At 38.0% G+C, this 18,857-nt stretch overlaps 1 protein-coding gene across 6 annotated transcripts in view; it reads left to right on the top strand.

Annotated features, from left to right (window-relative positions):
* The window catches only part of COPG2 (coatomer protein complex subunit gamma 2), a 197,789-nt gene that overhangs the window by 57,099 nt on the left and 121,833 nt on the right, over positions 1–18,857 (top strand). For all 6 annotated transcript variants that reach the window (XM_006088343.3, XM_023753521.1, XM_023753520.1 and 3 more), the window contains 6 exons: positions 3,981–4,114; positions 4,640–4,707; positions 6,443–6,631; positions 14,281–14,376; positions 14,677–14,920; positions 17,750–17,825. In XM_006088343.3, coding sequence (XP_006088405.1) covers positions 3,981–4,114; positions 4,640–4,707; positions 6,443–6,631; positions 14,281–14,376; positions 14,677–14,920; positions 17,750–17,825 — 807 coding nt within the window. The remainder of the gene's footprint in view (positions 1–3,980; positions 4,115–4,639; positions 4,708–6,442; positions 6,632–14,280; positions 14,377–14,676; positions 14,921–17,749; positions 17,826–18,857) is intronic.

Genomic DNA, 18,857 nt, shown 5'->3' on the forward strand with positions numbered 1-18,857 from the left:
GTCTCCTCATTTTGGCTTTCTATTTGGGTTTGTGACTTGGTATTAGGTAGATCCTCTCCAAGCATGTCAAACTTGCGGCCGGCGGGCTGCATGCCTCACCAGCTGCAAGTTTGACGTGCTTGCTCTACACCTCTCAATCTCTAGTGCAGGACAGAGTTAAAGGCTGTTTCTGACTAATTAGATCAGGCATAGACTCAAAGCCTCCAGAGACCACCTCTGCCTACAGACTGATAGGATTCTGACTTGAATTGCCCCCCAGGCAATGGTCCTCTGGTGTGGGGAGAGTTGTTTTTAACAGGGTAGGGCAGTTGCTTCTGCCTGGAGGCTAATTGTTATTTTTAATCTCTTAAGTAGCCTCAGGGCAAGGTGTTTTCCAGTAGGATGTGTCAAATGTCTTCCTTCCCAGGCAAGGCAAATGTCTATGTGGGAAAGATGTCCTCCGCTGGGTGAGGGAATGACTCAGCCCTGGAAACTTGGGGTGTCTGCCTTCTGAGTTCTATCCCCCGAGTCCCCAGTCCTGGCTTCTGCCCTCACAGCTCCAGTCCACTTCACCCTCCCTCTGCCAGAACACAAGGTGGGTAGCTCCACAGGGAGTTTAGTGCACTTGCCCTTTAAGAGGGTGCCCGAAGTGTTAGCTGTTACTCCCTGGCAGACAGCACCCTGCTGTTTTCATAGCCAGATGTTATGTGAGTACTCTCCTCAGTTTTGGTGCTCTCTACTCGGGGATCCAGCTTGGGGATTAGATCCCAGAGTTCTCAGTGGCAACCCCAACAGCTGAGATATATCTCTGGGACTTCAGTTGCTATCTGTAGGTGCCTGGCCAGCCCTTTCCTGATTTATTCTTGATCCATGGGTTACTTAGACATACATTGCTTAATATCCAAATATTTTGGTATTTCCCCAATTTATTTCTTGTTGACCTATAATTTTTTCTTTTTGTTGACTTATATTTTAATTCCATTATGGTTGGGGAACATACTTTGATGATTTCTGTCCTTCTAAATGTATTAAAATGTGTTTTATGGTTGGCATTTGATCTATCCTTGAGAACTGTCCATATGCACTTGAAAATTGTATATTTATGGTACAGTCATTGGGTTGAATGTTCTAGGTTGAGTTGGCCGATTATGTTTTTCAAATCTTCTATATCCTTGATGATTTTCTGTCCAGTTGTTCTATATGTATAGATATCTCCAACTGTTATTGTTAAATGATCTATAATCTCCTTTCATTTTGTCAAGTTTTGATTCATGTATTTTGATGCTCTGATGTTAAATGTGTGTATGTATTTATCATTGTTATATCATACTGATACATTGACCTCTTTCTCATTATGAAATGTCTTTTTATCTCTTGTAATATTTTTGTCTTAAATTCTATTTTTTCTGATATTAATATAGCCACTCCTGATCTCTTATGGTTACTGTTTGCATGATATCTTTTCCTTTCACCCTATTTGTATCTTTGAATGTAATGTGAGTTACTTCTAGATAGTATGTAATTGGATTTTACTTTGATTGGGATGTTTAATTGTATTTATCTTTGCCAATTTTTGTTTGTTCTATGTAAGTCTCCTGTCTTTTTTGTTTCTCTCTTCCTCTTTGCCTACTTTCTTTTGTGTTAAGTAAACATTTTCAGCATATCATTTTAATTTCTCTGTGAATATCTTTACTTTTTCGCCATTTTTTCTTAGTCATTACTCTAGGGATTAGAATATACATTTTAATTTGCTACTTCAGATTAATACTAACGTAATACTAGTAAAATAGAATCTTTGCTTTAATATAGTTGCATTTTCTCCCTGCTCTTGTTTGCTATTATTGTCATGTATATTACATGTGTATGTGTAATAAATCCAATAATGTAGTATTATAATTATTGCTTCATACAATTTTATGTCTTTTTAAAACAGTTAAGAGAAATGAAAATAATGTATCTATATTATCTTTTATATCACTTTATGTATTTACCATTTCTAGTCTCTTTATTTCTCCTTGATTATTCATATCACTGTTTAGAGTCAATAGTTCAGTCTAAATCAGATCTATTAGCAGTGCATTCTCATTCATTGCTTATCTAGGGATGTCCTTTTTCAGCCTTCATTTTTGTAGGATAGTTTTGCTGGATATAGAATTCTTGAATTTTTATTTCAGCACTTTGAATTTGACATTCTACTACCCTCTCGTCCATCGTTTTAGGTGAAATGTCAGCCATTAATTGTATTGATGCTCCTCTATTCAAGGTGATCAGTAGCTTTTATCTTGCTGCTGTCAAAATTTTCTTTGTTGTATGTTTTTACCAGTTTGTGTCTATCTGTGTGGGATCCTTTTGTATTTATGCTGCTTGGGATTTGTTGAGCTTCTTAAGTTCATAGATTAATGGTTTTCATCAAGTTTAGGAAGTTTTTAGCCACTATTTCTTCAGATATTCCTTTTGCCCCTTTGTCTCTCTCCTTTCCTTCTGAGACTCCTATTGTGCAAATGTTGCTACACATGGTCATATTCCACAGGTCTTTAAACCTTTGTTCTTTTTCTTCATTCTTTTAAAAAAAAAATTTCCTCAGCTGGGTTATCTCAGGTTACCCATCTTCAAGTTTATGGTTCTTTCTACTGCCAGTGCAAATCAACCATTAAACTGCAGATTTGAATTTCTGACTCCAGTTATTATACTTTCCAAATCCAGAATTTCTATTTGGTTCCTTTTAAGAACTCATTTCTATCTCTATATTAATATTCTCTTTGGTGAGACATGATTGTCATACCTTTAATTCCCTTTTATTCTGTACACATGGTTTCCTTTACTTCTTTCAGCATATTTATATTAGTTGACCTGAAATCTTTGCATAGTAAATCCAGCATGTAGGCTTCCTCAGGAATAATGTTCATTGACCATTTCCCTCCCCCCCCTGCCCCCCGCCTCCAATACATGGGCTATATTTTGCTATTTCTGTGTATCATAAATTTTTGTCAAATATTGGATATTTTAAATTATTTGATGTGAAAATTCGGGTGTTCAGATTTCCCCTTTCCCTATGCTCAGAGTTTGTTATTGTTGCTGTTTGTCGTCGTTGTTTGTTTACTGACTTTCCTGGGCTAATTCTGCAGCTTTTATTCTTGATCATGTGCAATCATTGAAGTTTTTGCTTGGTTAGCTGAATCGTCAGATAATGATTTGACATATTTTCTTAAATGCTTTAAATCAGCATGTCTTTCACCCTTTTCCAGTGGGCATTTTGTGTGTTGGGGCATGCCCTCCATGCTCTTGCAGTTTATAACTCTGCCTTAGGCTTCACTTCCTGCTTGCTCAGAACCTCAAAGTCAAGCACAGGTGAGAAATTAGGGCTCTGTCAATCTTTCCTGGGCATCTGCGCAGCCTTCCACATGCGCATGGCCTTTTAGATCCCCAGGAATATGTCAGAAATTATCAAAGCCCACTATGGACATCTTATGCCTCAGATTTTCCTTTAAGTTTTTTGTGTGCAGATTTTTGTTTGTCCCAACTGGAATCACTGCCTCTGGCAAATACAATGTTAAACAATTGCCACTGGTTTTGCAGGACAAACTCCCTGGGGATATAGGGCTTTTTTCACTAAATGAGCTATGAGTCAGATAAAATAAAGATTAGCTCCATGAATGGGACTTTTCTAGGGAACACTCGTCTGATCAAATAGTGACAGTTCTTGGGGGCAGGGCTTTTGAGGGAGCTCCAAACACACTTGCCTCCTCCAGTGGCTGCTGGGCTTCTGGCTTTTTTAGCTATGAGGATTGTTGCAAGCTTTTGCTAATTTCTAGAGTGCTGAAAAAGTTGATTTTGAAAATTTATGCCAGCGTTCTTATTGTTTTTTATGGAGGAATGGATTTTCAGAGGTCCTTCATCCATAATTCTAAAAGTGCTTTTCAATCTGTCTGTTTTCAACTACTGTGCATATTGCCTCTGATGTTTTTGATATCTAATGATGGTCTATTTATATTTACTGACAGCCATGAAAGTCCATTCTTTGATTTCATTGAGAGCTGCTTGCGAAATAAACATGAAATGGTTATTTATGAAGCTGCTTCAGCTATCATTCATCTTCCTAACTGTACTGCAAGGGAGCTGGCGCCTGCTGTTTCAGGTTGGTTATATATTTGATAGCTGGTTTTTGTTTCTATTCTTATGTTTGTTTTAAGCACCAAAGGTCTTCAGGATAGGTATTAGGAATGGTTTTTGAATCTTAGTTCTGTGTATATAGATGCCTTTGCATTCTGATATGTAGATGATTATTTTAGTTGCTTTATTTCTTTTTGTGAAGTTTCCCCATATAAAACATTTAAAAATAACTTTAATGCCTTCAGTTCTTTGTAATGTTTAAAAAACCCATTTGCTCTTATAACTATAAATATTCCTACCACTCATATACTGATGGGTATATTAATCCTTTTAGGAAAAAGAATAAACTTTGTATTCTCTATTTAAAGTTTTTATACCTCAACAAAATGTGCTTTTTCTATTTTTGATGACACATTTTTCATGTGAAATTTTGATGCTGTAATCTAATTTCCTTATGCATATTTTGAATATGATTGTTCATGCACTATATTTTCAAATATATGCTCTATGACGAAATGAGCTATAGTCAGTGATCTTTTTTCTTTTCTAGTTCTTCAGTTGTTCTGTAGCTCTCCGAAGCCAGCTTTGAGATATGCAGCTGTGAGGACCTTGAACAAGGTAGGTCACTTATATCAATGTTTGATTGAGAAACATTAATTGTGATGTGTTTGGCTTTCTCTCCAAGGTTAGTAAATATGATTTATTAGCTTTAGTTCTGTAGTATCTCACTTGTATTTGTGGCCTTAGATATGGCCATTTTCACTATCATTCAACTAGAGATTATAATTCATTTCTGACTTTTAAGCACTTTATAGTGCCATATTGTCCAATATGATGACCTTTAGCCATAAGTGGCTGTTTCCATTTAAATTAAAATTAAATTAAAAATTCAGTTCCTTAGTTACTAGTCACACCTCAAGTGCTCAGGAGCCTATGTGGTTAGTGACTATCCCATTGGATGGTGTGGATATAGAACATTTCTATCATTGCAGAAAGTTCTCTTGGATATGCTGGTCTATAGTAGCAACATCCAATAGAAACAAAATGGAGTCACATACGAAAATTTAAATTTTATAATAAACACGTGAAAAAATTTTTTAAAGATGAGATTAATTTTAATAATACATTTTATTTAACCTAATATATATTTAAAATGTCATATTAACATGTAATCAGTATAGCATTTGAAAAGATATATTTTGCCTTTTAGTTTTTTCGTTCTAAATCTTACACATCTAGTGTTTTTTCTTAAATATTTACAGTATATCTCAATTTGAACTAGCCACATTTCAAATGCTTAGTAGTCACACGTGGCTATTGACTACCATGTAGCATGGTTCTAGAGGCTGCATTACAGAATAAGTTAAATAACCATAAAAATTTTAAATGAAAGTTTAATATAGTAGACGACTTGTCATAGGTGGTGAGTGATTGGTTATGGGTTAATTATGTGAATAATTGGAGGACAGAGAAGTTTAGAGCAGCCAAGGAATAGCAATGTGAATTGTATTCAAAGAGTTGGTATAGGTCCACATTCCTTCATCTGTGACCTTGGAGCCAGATGTGTCTCGGAATTCTGTATTTTGTGAAATTTAGAAAGGTTCTATGATGCTATATCTTATATACTAACCCTATTGAGCCTGGAGCTGTAACCACCATTAGACACATTAAAATTTCTGTATGATAACATGATTATCCTTGGTAAGTGGAATAAATTAAGACTTAATTAGTTTTACAGTAGTTTGGGTCATATTTTGCGGTTAAGTGAATTTTGAGGCAATACTTTGCTGTTTTCAAATTTTTTTATTGCTATAGGCAGAGAGGTAAATGGCACCTACAAAAAGAAACTGAAGAATGGCAGACATGTTTTAGTGACCATGAGCAATCCAGTTTGGATGGAATTTGTTTGCTTAAATACAGAAGTGTTTTCTAAGTGATAAGATATTAACAGTCTTTGAGCAGTATTTACCACGTGAGGTCCTATTTTCAGAGAACTTAACATCCAGTCGAATGGGTATCAATGTGCACAGGTACTATAAGGAAAAACGGGCCAACTGTAATAAAAGACAGACTGTAATATTGTTAGAAAGATTATACAAACCTGGGAAGAAAAAGTGCTATCCTGTTCTTTGACTATGATTATTAATCATTCATCAAATGATACATCATACCTTTTTAATTGGAAACATTCTTTTTGAAACAATTTTAACCTATATTTTCCCATTCAGTTTTTAAAAAGCCACTTACCTTAAATTACAATTTCTATTTTTCTCTTCTTTTTTTTTTTTTTTTTATTAAATTCTGGTTTTTATCAATAGCAATTTGCTTAATATTTTTCTTGCCCTTCCACAAGGTGGCAATGAAGCACCCCTCTGCTGTGACTGCCTGCAATCTGGACTTAGAAAACTTGATCACAGACTCAAATAGAAGCATTGCTACCCTGGCCATTACTACACTTCTCAAAACAGGAAGTGAGAGCAGTGTGGACAGACTAATGAAGCAGATATCTTCTTTTGTATCTGAAATTTCAGATGAGTTCAAGGTAAGAATACGATCATCTTTTCTTCCAATCTCTATGGCTTGCCTATTTCTTAACAATATCTTTTGATGAGCAAAAGTTTTAAATGTTTATGAAGTCTAATTTATTAATATTTTTTTTGTTTCATAGTTATTGCTTTCTGTGTCCTGAGAAGCCTTTGGCTACTTCTACATCTTAACGATATTTTCTTATGTTTTATTCTTAATATTTTGTGGTTTTAGCTTTTATATTTTGATCTGTGATCTAACTTGAATTGATATTTGTGTATTATGTGTGATAAGTTCAGTATTTTCCCATACCAATATCCAGTCATTCCAGCATCATTTGTTGAAAAGACCCATTGGCATGCTTGGACATCTTTGTCTGAAAAGCAGATAACCATAGACTTGTAGGTATATTTCTGGGCTCCTTTATCATGTTCCATTGATCTATTTTTCAGTACTATGCCAATACCCACTGTATTTTATTATAGTTTTATGGGTACCTCTTCAATGTCAAGTAGTGAAGTAATGTGGTCTTTAAACTTTGTCCTTCTTTTTAATAATCTGTTTCTTTGCATTTCCATATAAAATTTAGAACCATTTTATAATTTCTGTAAAACAAAGCCTGTTAGGATTATGATTGGGGTTGTGTTGAATCTATAAATTAATTTGGGAAGAACTGACATTTTAACAGTATTAATTCTTCTAGTTCATGAATATAGTATACCTTCCTCTTTATTTAGGTTTTTATTCTGAGCAGTGTTTTGTAGCATTAATTCTAGAGGTCTTGCACATCTTTTGTTGAATTTATATCTGAATATTTTATGCTTATGACTCTATCTTATTAAAATTTCTATTTCATTGTTTGCTACCAGTATGTTAAAAAATCTCCCCCCCCGCACTTTCCCATAACTTGGTATCCTTGTAAAGTACCCTATCAGTTCTACTAGTTGCTGTATACATTCCTTAGGATTGTCTATATAAATAATCATGTCATCTGTTAATAGAGACAGTTTTACTTTTTCATTTCCAATCCAAAAGCTTTTCTTTTCTTTTTCTTGCCTTATTGAAATGGCTAGGAGTTCCAGTACAGTGTTGAATAGAACTTGTGAAAATGTGTTAGAGATAATCAGAAGAATAATAAATTTCAGCTAGAAGAACTAAAATAGAAAGACCTTATTCTTTTGTCTTATTTCTCAAAGAGTATAATTGACCCTATTTACTCTGTTATAGGATATATCTAGTCTTTTAAACGACAAGCCTAGCCTGTATGTTTAAGCAGACATTTTGAATCTTTGGGAAACCTATGAAGGTCATTTTGTACTATAGCTTATTGAATGAATCTCCTGTGCTTGAGCATTTAGAGTTTGCAGTATTTTGCAATTACAAAGAACGCTGCAGTGGATAACCTTGTGCATTTGTTTCCTTGAAATGTTACCGGTGTATCTTTAGGGTAAATCCCTAGAAGTCCATATGCTAGGTTGAAGGGTAAATAAATATGTAGTTTTGTAGAGAAAGCTAAGTTCTACCAGCACTGTATGAGTGTCAGTTTCCCCTTAGTCTCACCAATGGAATGTGTTACATTTTGACGTTTGGCCAATCTGATGGATATAGTTTTAATTTGGATTTATTTTGTTATGAGGGAAGTTAAACATCTTTTCTTATATTTTAGGATCATTTAATATTTCTTTTTAAGTGTTGTCTGCTCATATATTTTCCCCATTTTTATAGGTGTCTTGGTTTTTTGTTTCCTTACTTATTTAAAGGTTTTTTTGTATATGTATATTAGGGATATTGGTTCTTTATCTATGAAATGTGTTATTTTTTTCTGAGTTTGCTATTTGTCTTTTGACTTTTTTATGACATCTTTTGTCATGCAAAAGTTTATTTTGCTGTAGTCAAATTTGTCAATCTTATCTTTTATTGCTTTGACTTTTGAATAATAGCCTTTCCCTTCAGATTATAGAATCTTAATGTTTCTTCTGGTATGTTTACAGTTTCACTAGACGCCCCATGCATGAATTTGTGCACCAGTGGGGTCCCTTGGCCTGGCCTGCGGGATTGGGATGAAACCAACTCTCTGACATCCCCCAAGGGGTTCCGGATGGCGAGAGGGTGCAGGCCAGGCCGAGGAACCCCACCAGTGCACAATCGGGGCCAGGGAGGGACGTGGGAAGGCTCCAGGATGTGTCTGGCCCGACTCACTCAGTCCCAATTGGCCAGACCCCAGCAGCAAGCTAACCTACCGGTCGGAGCATCTGCCCCCTGGTGGTCAGTGCACATCATAGCAAGCAGTTGAGTGGCCTTAGCATATCATTAGCATATTACGCTTTGATTGGTTGAATGGCTGACTGGACGACCAGACACTTAGCATATTAGGCTTTTATTTTATAGGACCAGAGGCCTGGTGCATGAAATTTGTGCATGGCGACGGGGGCGGGGGGGGGGGTCCCTCAGACCGGTCTGCACCCTCTCCAATCTGGGACCCCTTGGGGGATGTCTGACTGCTGGTTTAGGCCTGGCCTGCGGTATTGGGCCTAAACCGGCAGTCGGACATCCCTCTCACAATCTGGGACCACTGGCTCTTAACTGCTTGCCTGCCTACCTGCCTGATCACCCCTAACCCCTCTGCCTGACTCCCTGATTGCCCCTAACCCTCTGCCTGCCTGCCTGATTGCCCCTAATTGCCTCTGCTTGCCGGCCACATCGCCCTTACCTTGCCCCCCTGCCGGGCTGATCGCCCCTAATTTGCCCCCTGCCGGCCTGGTCACCCCTAACCACCTCTGCCTCAGTCCCTGGCCTAAGCCGCAGTCTGGCCTCCCTCTGTGGGAGGCGACCTGGCAGATCAGGGGAAGGCGCCACCCTCATTACCCCGCTGCTGTTGCCACTGCTGGCCTGAGCCTGGGCCCTTTGCAGCCGCTGCAGCTTTGTCCAAAAGGATGTCCACCCTAATTAGCATGTTATCCTTTTATTAGTATAGATAGATGGTTTACATTTAGATCTCTGATCTATTGGATTATATTATATATGAAATGAGAAATGGATCTAATCTCATTTTTTTCAATAACCTGTTGCTCCCAACCCCCCATTTTTATTCAATAAACTTTTTGCTTGTTATTTAAAACTAATAGCCCAGTGCATGAAATTCGTGCACATTAAAAGGGAATTAATTGCCCTAACCGGTTTGGCTCAGTGGATAGAGCATCGGCCTGCAGACTCAAGGGTCCCAGGTTCGATTCTGGTCAAGGGCATGTACCTTGGTTGTGGGCACATCCCCAGTGGAGATTGTGCAGGAGGCAGCTGATTGATGTTTTTCTCTCATTGATGTTTCTAACTCTCTATCCCTCTTCCTTCCTCTCTGTAAAAAATCAGTAAAATATATTTTTCAAAAGGGAATTAATTAGCAGAGATATTTTAATATTGCTATTTGCCCTTTCTCTATAATAGAAGTGTGAGAGATGAAAGGAAATTAGTAAAATGTATATGAAAATAATATATAAATTTATTAATAAATAAACAGTAACAAAAGGATATAACAACAACAGAGGCATGATATAAAAACGACAAAAACTTGATATGAAATCAACAAAAACATGATATAAAAACAATAGTGATGCAAACAACGACTAATAAAGTGATTAAACTTATTCTAATATCTCCCTGTACACCATTAAGAGTGAAAACACTTTCAGAGTGCTTGACTAATTTCCCTTGTAATGAAGTACTTAGAACTTTAACTGTAACATCAGATGCTCTTCAAACTGGAGAGAAAGCAACATATAACTGACCATGTACAAAAACGGGTTCAGGTAGGAATATGCCTACTTTGTCTAGAGTTTGTCCTTGTGATTTATTAATAGTCATCACAAATGCTGGCATCATGGGAAACCGTCGTCGAATCAATTTTAATGGGAGGCCAGTGTCAGATGGGGACAAATTAATTCTTGGAATCAGAACAGCCTCTCCCTCTGCAGATCCTGTTAATACTTCAGCTTCGATAATGTTGGTTAATAATCTTTTGATAATAAATCTGGTACCATTACAAAGACCCCATTTACTATTGAGCTTTCTCAATAGCATGATGATTGCACCCACTTTCAATTTTAATTTATGACACGGCATTCCCGAAGGATTAATACTATTAAGAAATTCGATGGGAAAATTTTCCTTTTCAGCATCATCTGTGGAATCAATAGAATCATCACTCAAATATGTGTGAAAATTTCCATCGAGTATATCCAAATTTTCTTCATTTAATTTTTGAACATGCTCATTTTTTGGACAAAGAATTGCATGTTTAGATATATGTTTAATATTATCTATAGCAGTGGTTCTCAACCTTGGCTGCACATTAGGATCACTTGGGAATCTTTTTAAAATCCTGATTCCTGGGCCTCATCCTCTGGAAATTGTTTCTTTGTTATGGGGTAGGGCCACAACATTAGTAACAAAGAAGCAGAATTAAAACTTTATTGTGGGGAGCCGCTACAGTGTTTTGGACAGGTTCAAGCCTTGGACTAATGAGAGGGCGCAGTCCTCTCATTGCCACGTGCAAGTCCCAGCTTGGAGGGCAGGGCCCTCCTAGCAAAATTATAGCCAACAGCTATAGTTGTAAGCTTGAACCTATGGTCCGAACACGTGGCCCCACGTGCCTGAGTGATGTAGGCTTCATAGAGTTCAGGTGCATGTAGTTGAGTAGGATTGAAACCCAGGAGAATGTTGTAAACATCTTGGTCACGCCCTTACTTTGCCTCGTGGCATCTGCTATAAAATAAAGACACAGCTGTGGTCGTGGTCTCTGTCTCTCAGAGAAGCAGCGTCCCACCAAAACCCAGCTTTCATTCTCTTGTCTGTCTTTTCTAAGCCTTTCTGCCGCCCCCACTCAGGGTCACCCTTGGCCGTGCTGGCGTAGCACACTTTATAAAGATATGCCTTCATGCTCCGAAGGCGGGTTCTGCCTCAAACCCTGCCCTCACCGGAAACAGCTCCGAAAAACAGCTCGGGGGGAGGGCGCAGCCGTTGCCAAGACAACCCCTGCAGGACTGACTTCCTTCCGCTTGGCCACGGCGGTTGTGGTCATGATGAACACCACCCATGGTTTTTATATAAGTAGATACCACCTTTAACATATACTAAAGTATATGTACTTGGGTCTATTTTGGGGCTTTCTATTCTATTATGTTGTTTTCTTTATTCATAAATCACGATCACACACTATTTTAAATATAGAAGCTTTGCAGAATGTATTAATATTTATTAGCTGCCTCTCATAACTCTTTATTTTCATTGTTTCCCTAGCTAGTCTTATGTGTATATTTTTCCTTATGAACTAGTGTTAACTTGTCTAGCTTCATAAAAATATCTCCTTGGTGTTTTTATTGGGATCACATTAATTTATAAGTTAACTTAATGTTAAGACATTTTAACCAAGAATAGTGATGTTTTATAATTTGTTCAAGTTACTTTTGTGCCTTTCAAAATATTTAATAGTATTTTTATTAGTTTTGAATGTCTTAAATGCTTTTCCTAACTATATTATCTTTTGTTGTTATATGTTTTAACCCATTATATCTTTTAACTAGTTATTTTTCATGCAATGATTAGTATTATTTTTGCATTTTAATTTTATATCCTACTACCTTGTTGAATTATTTTATTTAGTTTTATTATTGCTTTTGTAGGATTTCCAGGTATATTGTCATATCACCTGTAAATAAAGATAGTTATGTCTTTTATTTTTCAATTCTTATTCCTCTAATTGTTTTCTCTTGTCTAATTGCATTAGCTAATAACTCCATAGTAATGTTGAATAATAGTCGATAGTGGCATCCTTATATTATTTCTGACCTTAATGGGAATGCCTCTTGGTGTTCTCTATTTAGTAATATGCTGACATTAGGATTGAGGTGTGAGTGTGTAAAATGGAACTATCTACCCATTTCTATTTTTTTTCAAGAATTTTTATTAGTAATGGGTGTTGGATATTTATCAAAGTCTTTTCAGCATCTATGGATATAATCATATGATTTTTCTTTACTGACTCATTAATATATGCATTATATTAACTAATTTTCTAAAGTTGAACCATTATTGCATTCTTGGTATAAATCTCATTTCATGATGAAATATTATTTTCTTACTGTAGTGTTGGAGTTGTTAGCTAATCTATCACTTAGAATTTTTGCATCAATATTTATAAATGAATTCCATCTAAAATTTTCCTTTTTGCATGTATCACATCTTTATTATGTTTTGGTATGATTGCTTCATAAAAAAAACTGGATGTTTGCTGTGGCCAGGTGGCTCAGTTGATTGGAGCATCATCCCGTACACCAAAAGGTTGTGGTTTCAATTCCTGGTTAAGGCACATACCTAGGTTGTGGGTTTGATCCCTGGCTGGGTGCATACAGGAGGCAACTGATTGATTGTTTCCTTCATTTTCTATGTTCTGAAATGATGTGTATAGATTGGGACTATCTGGTTGTTGAGAAACAATTCCCAATTCTCCAAGAGTTTCTTGTATTTCTGCACATCTTGCAAGTTAGGCACTAACTGCCCTTTGTTTCCTACTGTCCTAGCTTTGTTCCCTTTGTGTAGTGCAAGGTATCTTCCAACCTTAGAAAATATAGTGTCTCCCTGTACAGGGCATATTTCAATACAGCTCTAGAAGACAAAGCTACTATTCCCTGTAGAGCAGCGGTTCTCAACCTGTGGGTCGCGACCCCTTTGGGGGTCGAACGACCCTTTCACAGGGGTCGCCTAAGACCATCCTGCACATCGGATATTTACATTACGATTCATAACAGTAGCAACATTACAGTTATGAAGTAGCCACGAAAATAATTTTATGGTTGGGTCACAACATGAGGAACTGTATTTAAAGGGCCAGAAGGTTGAGAACCACTGGTGTAGAGCAAAAAGCAAACATGCTCACTGTCCAGTATAAGAAAAATAATGTTTCCCTTCAGAACACAAGACCGGCATGCTTATTGCCCATTAAAATACTCAAGTGCCATACCTCAGGGTTCTTCTCCTGTAATGCAATGGACTGCCAGTCTCAGTGTTATCTGCCCCTTTTTGCATTGTCCTGTGGGGATTGGGGCTCAGGAAACTGGTTCCAAATACTGGTATGGTAGCTACTGCTATTACAATGAGTAATTTACTGTCTTTCATCTCTGATCCTGGAGTTTCATGTTTTCTACTAGCATTAATGAAATTGTGGCAGGCTCGCTTGTTAGCTTGCAAGTAAGGTAACATCTCACACCCTTCTCACTTGACACTGGTCTTTAAAGTTGTGGTAAAATTATTCTAGAAACCATTTTGTAAAGTAGTTTTATGGTAACTTTCTATTTCTTCTATGGAAATCAGTCTGTTTAATCTTTTAATCTTTACTGTTCACTTTAAAATTTTTATGTGCTTATTTATTTGGAGCAAAGGAATGGGGTCTCTTGAATGAACTTTTTATTTTCCCTTGAGGTCTCTTGGCTTATCTTTCATGAAGAACCATTGCAATTTTGAATAACTACAGCGCCTGCTTAGCTTACAGTAAATAAAGTATGCTTAGTAGCTAAAGTTATAAAGATGAATGTCCTTTCTGTGTTGGTCTTTTTATGGGTGGTAGCAGTACAGTCATTATAAAGGTGAATGGCCTTTCTGTTTGTTTTTCTGCAGGTGGTGGTTGTACAGGCAATTAGTGCTCTCTGTCAGAAATACCCGCGAAAGCATGGCGTCATGATGACTTTCCTCTCCAACATGCTCCGAGACGATGTAGGTGGACTAGTTTGTAAATCACAGGAAGTTGCTCTCTTAAATTCTTACGATTCCCATTAAATGTCATAGTATTTAAAGCAGCATGTGTCTCTCAAATAGTGTGCTTACTTCTGGTTGCTGACTTATCATTACTAAACATGCTATGGCTCTAGCTTTCCCTGCAGAAAAAAAACACACTTCTGTTTCTTTCATGAAGGAAGGGAAGGGAAATTTTAATATTATAAGCATAAGCCTTGGAGTATAAGCACTTCTCCAAAGAGCATCCTCAGAACGAATGGGAGTTTTCTCTTTTGCCAGGGAGGCTTTGAATATAAACGGGCCATTGTGGACTGCATCATCAGCATTGTGGAAGAGAACCCTGAGGCTAAAGAAGCAGGTCTAGCCCACCTCTGTGAATTCATTGAGGACTGTGAGCACACTGTTCTGGCTACAAAGATTCTACACTTGCTGGGCAAAGAGGGCCCCAGAACGCCTGCTCCCTCCAAGTATATCCGCTTTATTTTCAATAGAGTCGTACTGGAAAATGAGGCTGTTAGAGCTGGTAAGTCATTGGAACACTGATAATGGTGTAACTGCTGATCTTTTTAAATGTGTAACTCAGGGGGGTGGTGATGAAATTGGAAAATTTCTACTTGATGGTGGGATCCTTCCTATACTTCCCGTGTCTGATAAACTTGAAATAGCCACTCATGAACTTATTTCCCATTTTCTCTTCAACTCACTATAATCTAGCTCTCTTCCTTAAAAATCCTCTGAAGCTATTTAAAAAAATATATCACTTATAAGCGAGTTGGAAAATCAAGTTAAATACTCCAATGTTTTTATCTTTGTTCACCTCTCAGTCAGTTTAATGTACTATTGACTAAACCCTCCCTTGGCTTCCACAATAGCCTGCATCTTTCCATCACTCCTCAGTCTTATTTATAGAGCTTCTCTTCTATTCCCTAAAATAATAGTTTTCTTAGGGGTTTGTCTTCTTACCATACACACTTATTCTGGTGATCATTTTCAGAGCTCTATTCATAGGCGGTGACATTGCAGTCATGTCTCTTTCCTGAACTTTTATGTCCAACTATCTAAGGCACTTCTAATTCAACTTAAAACTAAACTCACCCAAACCTTTATCATCCATTCCTTTGGAAAGGCAGAAACTTATTCTCCTGTTTTATAATCTCCACCTGTTCTTTGGCAAAATTCCATCAATTCTGACTCTTTAATATTTCTTCGTTCTCTTTTTCCTTTATTTTCATGGGTGCTGCTTTAGGCTCTCCTTCATTTCCAGTGCCAACTAGTGTGACTGCTGCCACTCTCATACAGATCCAGTCTGTACTCCACACTGTGCTACAAAAATGGACTTTGCATTTAAAATCTGCTTATAAGTTTAGTGTAGCGTACTCTGCTGCAAATACACAAATTCATCCTGTGTTTAACATCCTATGTAATAAAAGGGTAATATGCAAATTGTCCCCTTGACTGGGAGTTCGACCAGGAGGCAGGGGCAGCCTGCCAACTGCCACGGCCCCTCCCCCTGGCCTGTCCCACCCCCTCTCACTCCCCACCCTCCCCGATCGGGGGCGGGGTCGGCCAACCTCCCACATCCCCTCCCCCCAGCTGTTCACAAATTCGTGCACCAGGCCTCTAGTCTATACTAATAATCTATACTAATAAAAGGGTAATATGCTAATTAGACCAGACAGCTTCCGGACATCCTTCCAGACAAAGCCATGGTGGCGGGGCTGAGGCAGAGGCAGTTAGGGGCGATCAGGCCAGCAGGGGAGAGCAGTTAGGGGCTATCAGGCCAGTAGGGGAGAGCAGTTAGGGCGATCAGGCAGGCAGGAGAGCAGTTAGGGGCATCAGGCAAGCAGGAAGAGTGGTTAGGGGCGATCAGGCAGGCAGGCAGGTGAGCAGTTAGGAGCCAGAGGTCCCGGATTGTGAGAGGGATATCCGACTGTGTCCCCTCCCGCAAGCCATGCACAAATTTGTGCACCAGGCCTCTAGTCTATAATAATAATCTATACTAATAAAAGGGTAATATGCTAATTAGACCAGACATCTTCCAGACGTCCTTCCGGACAAAGCCATGGTGATGAGGCAGAGGTAGTTAGGAGCAAGCAGGCCAGCAAGAGAGAGAGCAGTTAGGTTAGGGGCAATCAGGCCGGGAGGGGAGAGCAGTTAGGGCAGTGGTTCTCAACCTGTGGGTCATGATCCCTTAGGCGGTCGAATGACCCTTTCACAGGGGTCACCTAAGACCATCCTGCATATCAGATATTTACATTACGATTCTTAACAGTAGCAACATTACAGTTATGAAGTAGCAACGAAAATAATTTTATGGTTGGGTCACAACATGAGGAACTGTATTTAAAGGGCCAAAAGGTTGAGAACCACTGAGTTAGGGGGATCCCTGTGGGATCGGGCCTAAACCGTCAGTCGGACATCCCCTGAGGGGTCCTGGATTGGAGAGGGTGCAGGCCGGGCTGAGGAACACCCCCCCCCCATCCCCATGCATGAATTTTGTACACTGGGGCTCTAGTCCTTTAATAATAACAGAGGCTAAACCACAACCTATTTTTGTTTTATTTCTAGTCTCTCTTGTCTCCTCCTGCTCTCAAACATGGGATCCTATTCTTCAGCCTTCCTCACCTGTGTCTAGTTCCAATATGACATTATGCTTTCTTCTCTGGACTGAGGGTCTTTGCAGTTGTGATTCTCTCTGCCTTTAATACTATTTTCCTTCCATTTCCCTTTGGCTAATGTTACTTGTTCTTCAATATTTAGCTCTACTTTTCTTCACCAATTCTGACTTAAGTTTTTTTCTCTGTATTCACTTATCTTCCTGGATATGGTTCTATCATGGACTTATTGTGCTGTGTTGTAATCATCTTTTTACTTACCTGTCATTCCCACTAGACTATAACTCCTTCATGTCAGGGGCTATTTCTTCTATCTTTCTTTCCCCAGCACCTATCACAGTTCCTTGCAAAAGTTATGTGAGCAATAAATCTTTATTGACTTAAGTGAATTTTAATAATAGAGCATCTTTTTATGCTTGGAGCTGGTTGTTTGAGATTATAGCTTAATTATATCAGTATGATATATAAGAGGTTGTAGTGGAATGGAGGAGTGCTCATAAAGAAATTGATATGATTTTTCCTACAATGCATGGAGAATTTTCCTATTCATAGCTCTCTTGGGCCTACAGATTTCTGTTTATGCTTAAATGGGTCAAAGAAATAAGATCAAGACACAATAAAACAATAAGAGAGTTTATTCCCTCTGAACATGGGTAAACTTTTCTAATTTTTTGAATGATTATTACTTAATGCAAGAAACCAATATTTACGTTGCTTCATTTTATGCTTCATTATAGCTGCTGTGAGTGCTTTGGCTAAATTTGGGGCTCAGAATGAGAATCTCCTCCCAAGCATCCTTGTACTCTTACAAAGGTAAGTAAAAGAATGTCGTTTTTTTTGGAGTCTTTTTTTTTTTTTTTTAAATAAGAACTGCCATATGGCTGAATAGAGTTCCTCATTGTACCATATCAAATGCATTACAGGACCTAAGAATAGAGCTGATGGAGTAAGTGAGGGGCAAATGGCATTTTTGTTCTCTTCTAGTAATTTTGTGTATGCTAAGTACATATAAAATTTGATTTTGAATTTCTCTTTGTGTGAGTTTGAGAAAGTGACTTAAAGGTGTATGCCTCAATTTGTATATTAGGGGCTAACTTCAAAGTGATTCACTAAGTAGAGTTGCAAATTTCAGCTTCTCATGGTCTCTCTGACTCCCTATTTGATGAGGAAAAGACTTGATGTGAGCAAAAACTGTGATTATATCTTATAAAAAGAGAAAAATTACAAACCAAAGGCTGGTTGGTTTAAATGAACAATGCTTGGATTTTGAGTGCTTTTTAATATCCTTAGAAAGTCTAACATTCCCATTTTTTAATTATAAAGAAGCCTAAGTCTTTATCAGGATCATGTGGTTGCAGACCCAAGAAAAGACTCCAAACTGCTATCTTATGTTATTAAGTTCTTCCTAATTATTTTTTTAATTCTTTATTATTATTATTTTTTTAAATATATTTTATTGATTTTTTTAGAGAGGAAGGGAGAGTGGTAGAGAGTGAGAAACATCGATGAGAGAGAAATATCGATCAGCTGCCTCCTGCACATCCCCTACTGGGGATGTGCCCGCAACCAAGGTACATGCCCTTGACCGGAATCGAACCTGGAACCTTTCAGTCCACAGGCCGACGCCCTATCCACTGAGCCAAACTGGTCAGGGCAATTCTTTATTATTGAAAGTATTTCATACGTCTCTCTCCCCTCCCCCCATTGTCTTCTCCCAGCCTGCCCCTGCCTCCCAGTCCCAGCCTTTCACCCTCTCCCCCCATTGTCTTTTATCCATTGGTTATGGCTTATATGCATACAACTTCTTTGTTGATCTCTTCCGCCCAAGTTCTCCCCCCCCCCCCC

This window comes from Myotis lucifugus, unplaced genomic scaffold (genome assembly GCF_000147115.1).
Source record: "Myotis lucifugus unplaced genomic scaffold, Myoluc2.0 scaffold_46, whole genome shotgun sequence".
Taxonomy (NCBI): domain Eukaryota; kingdom Metazoa; phylum Chordata; class Mammalia; order Chiroptera; family Vespertilionidae; genus Myotis; species Myotis lucifugus.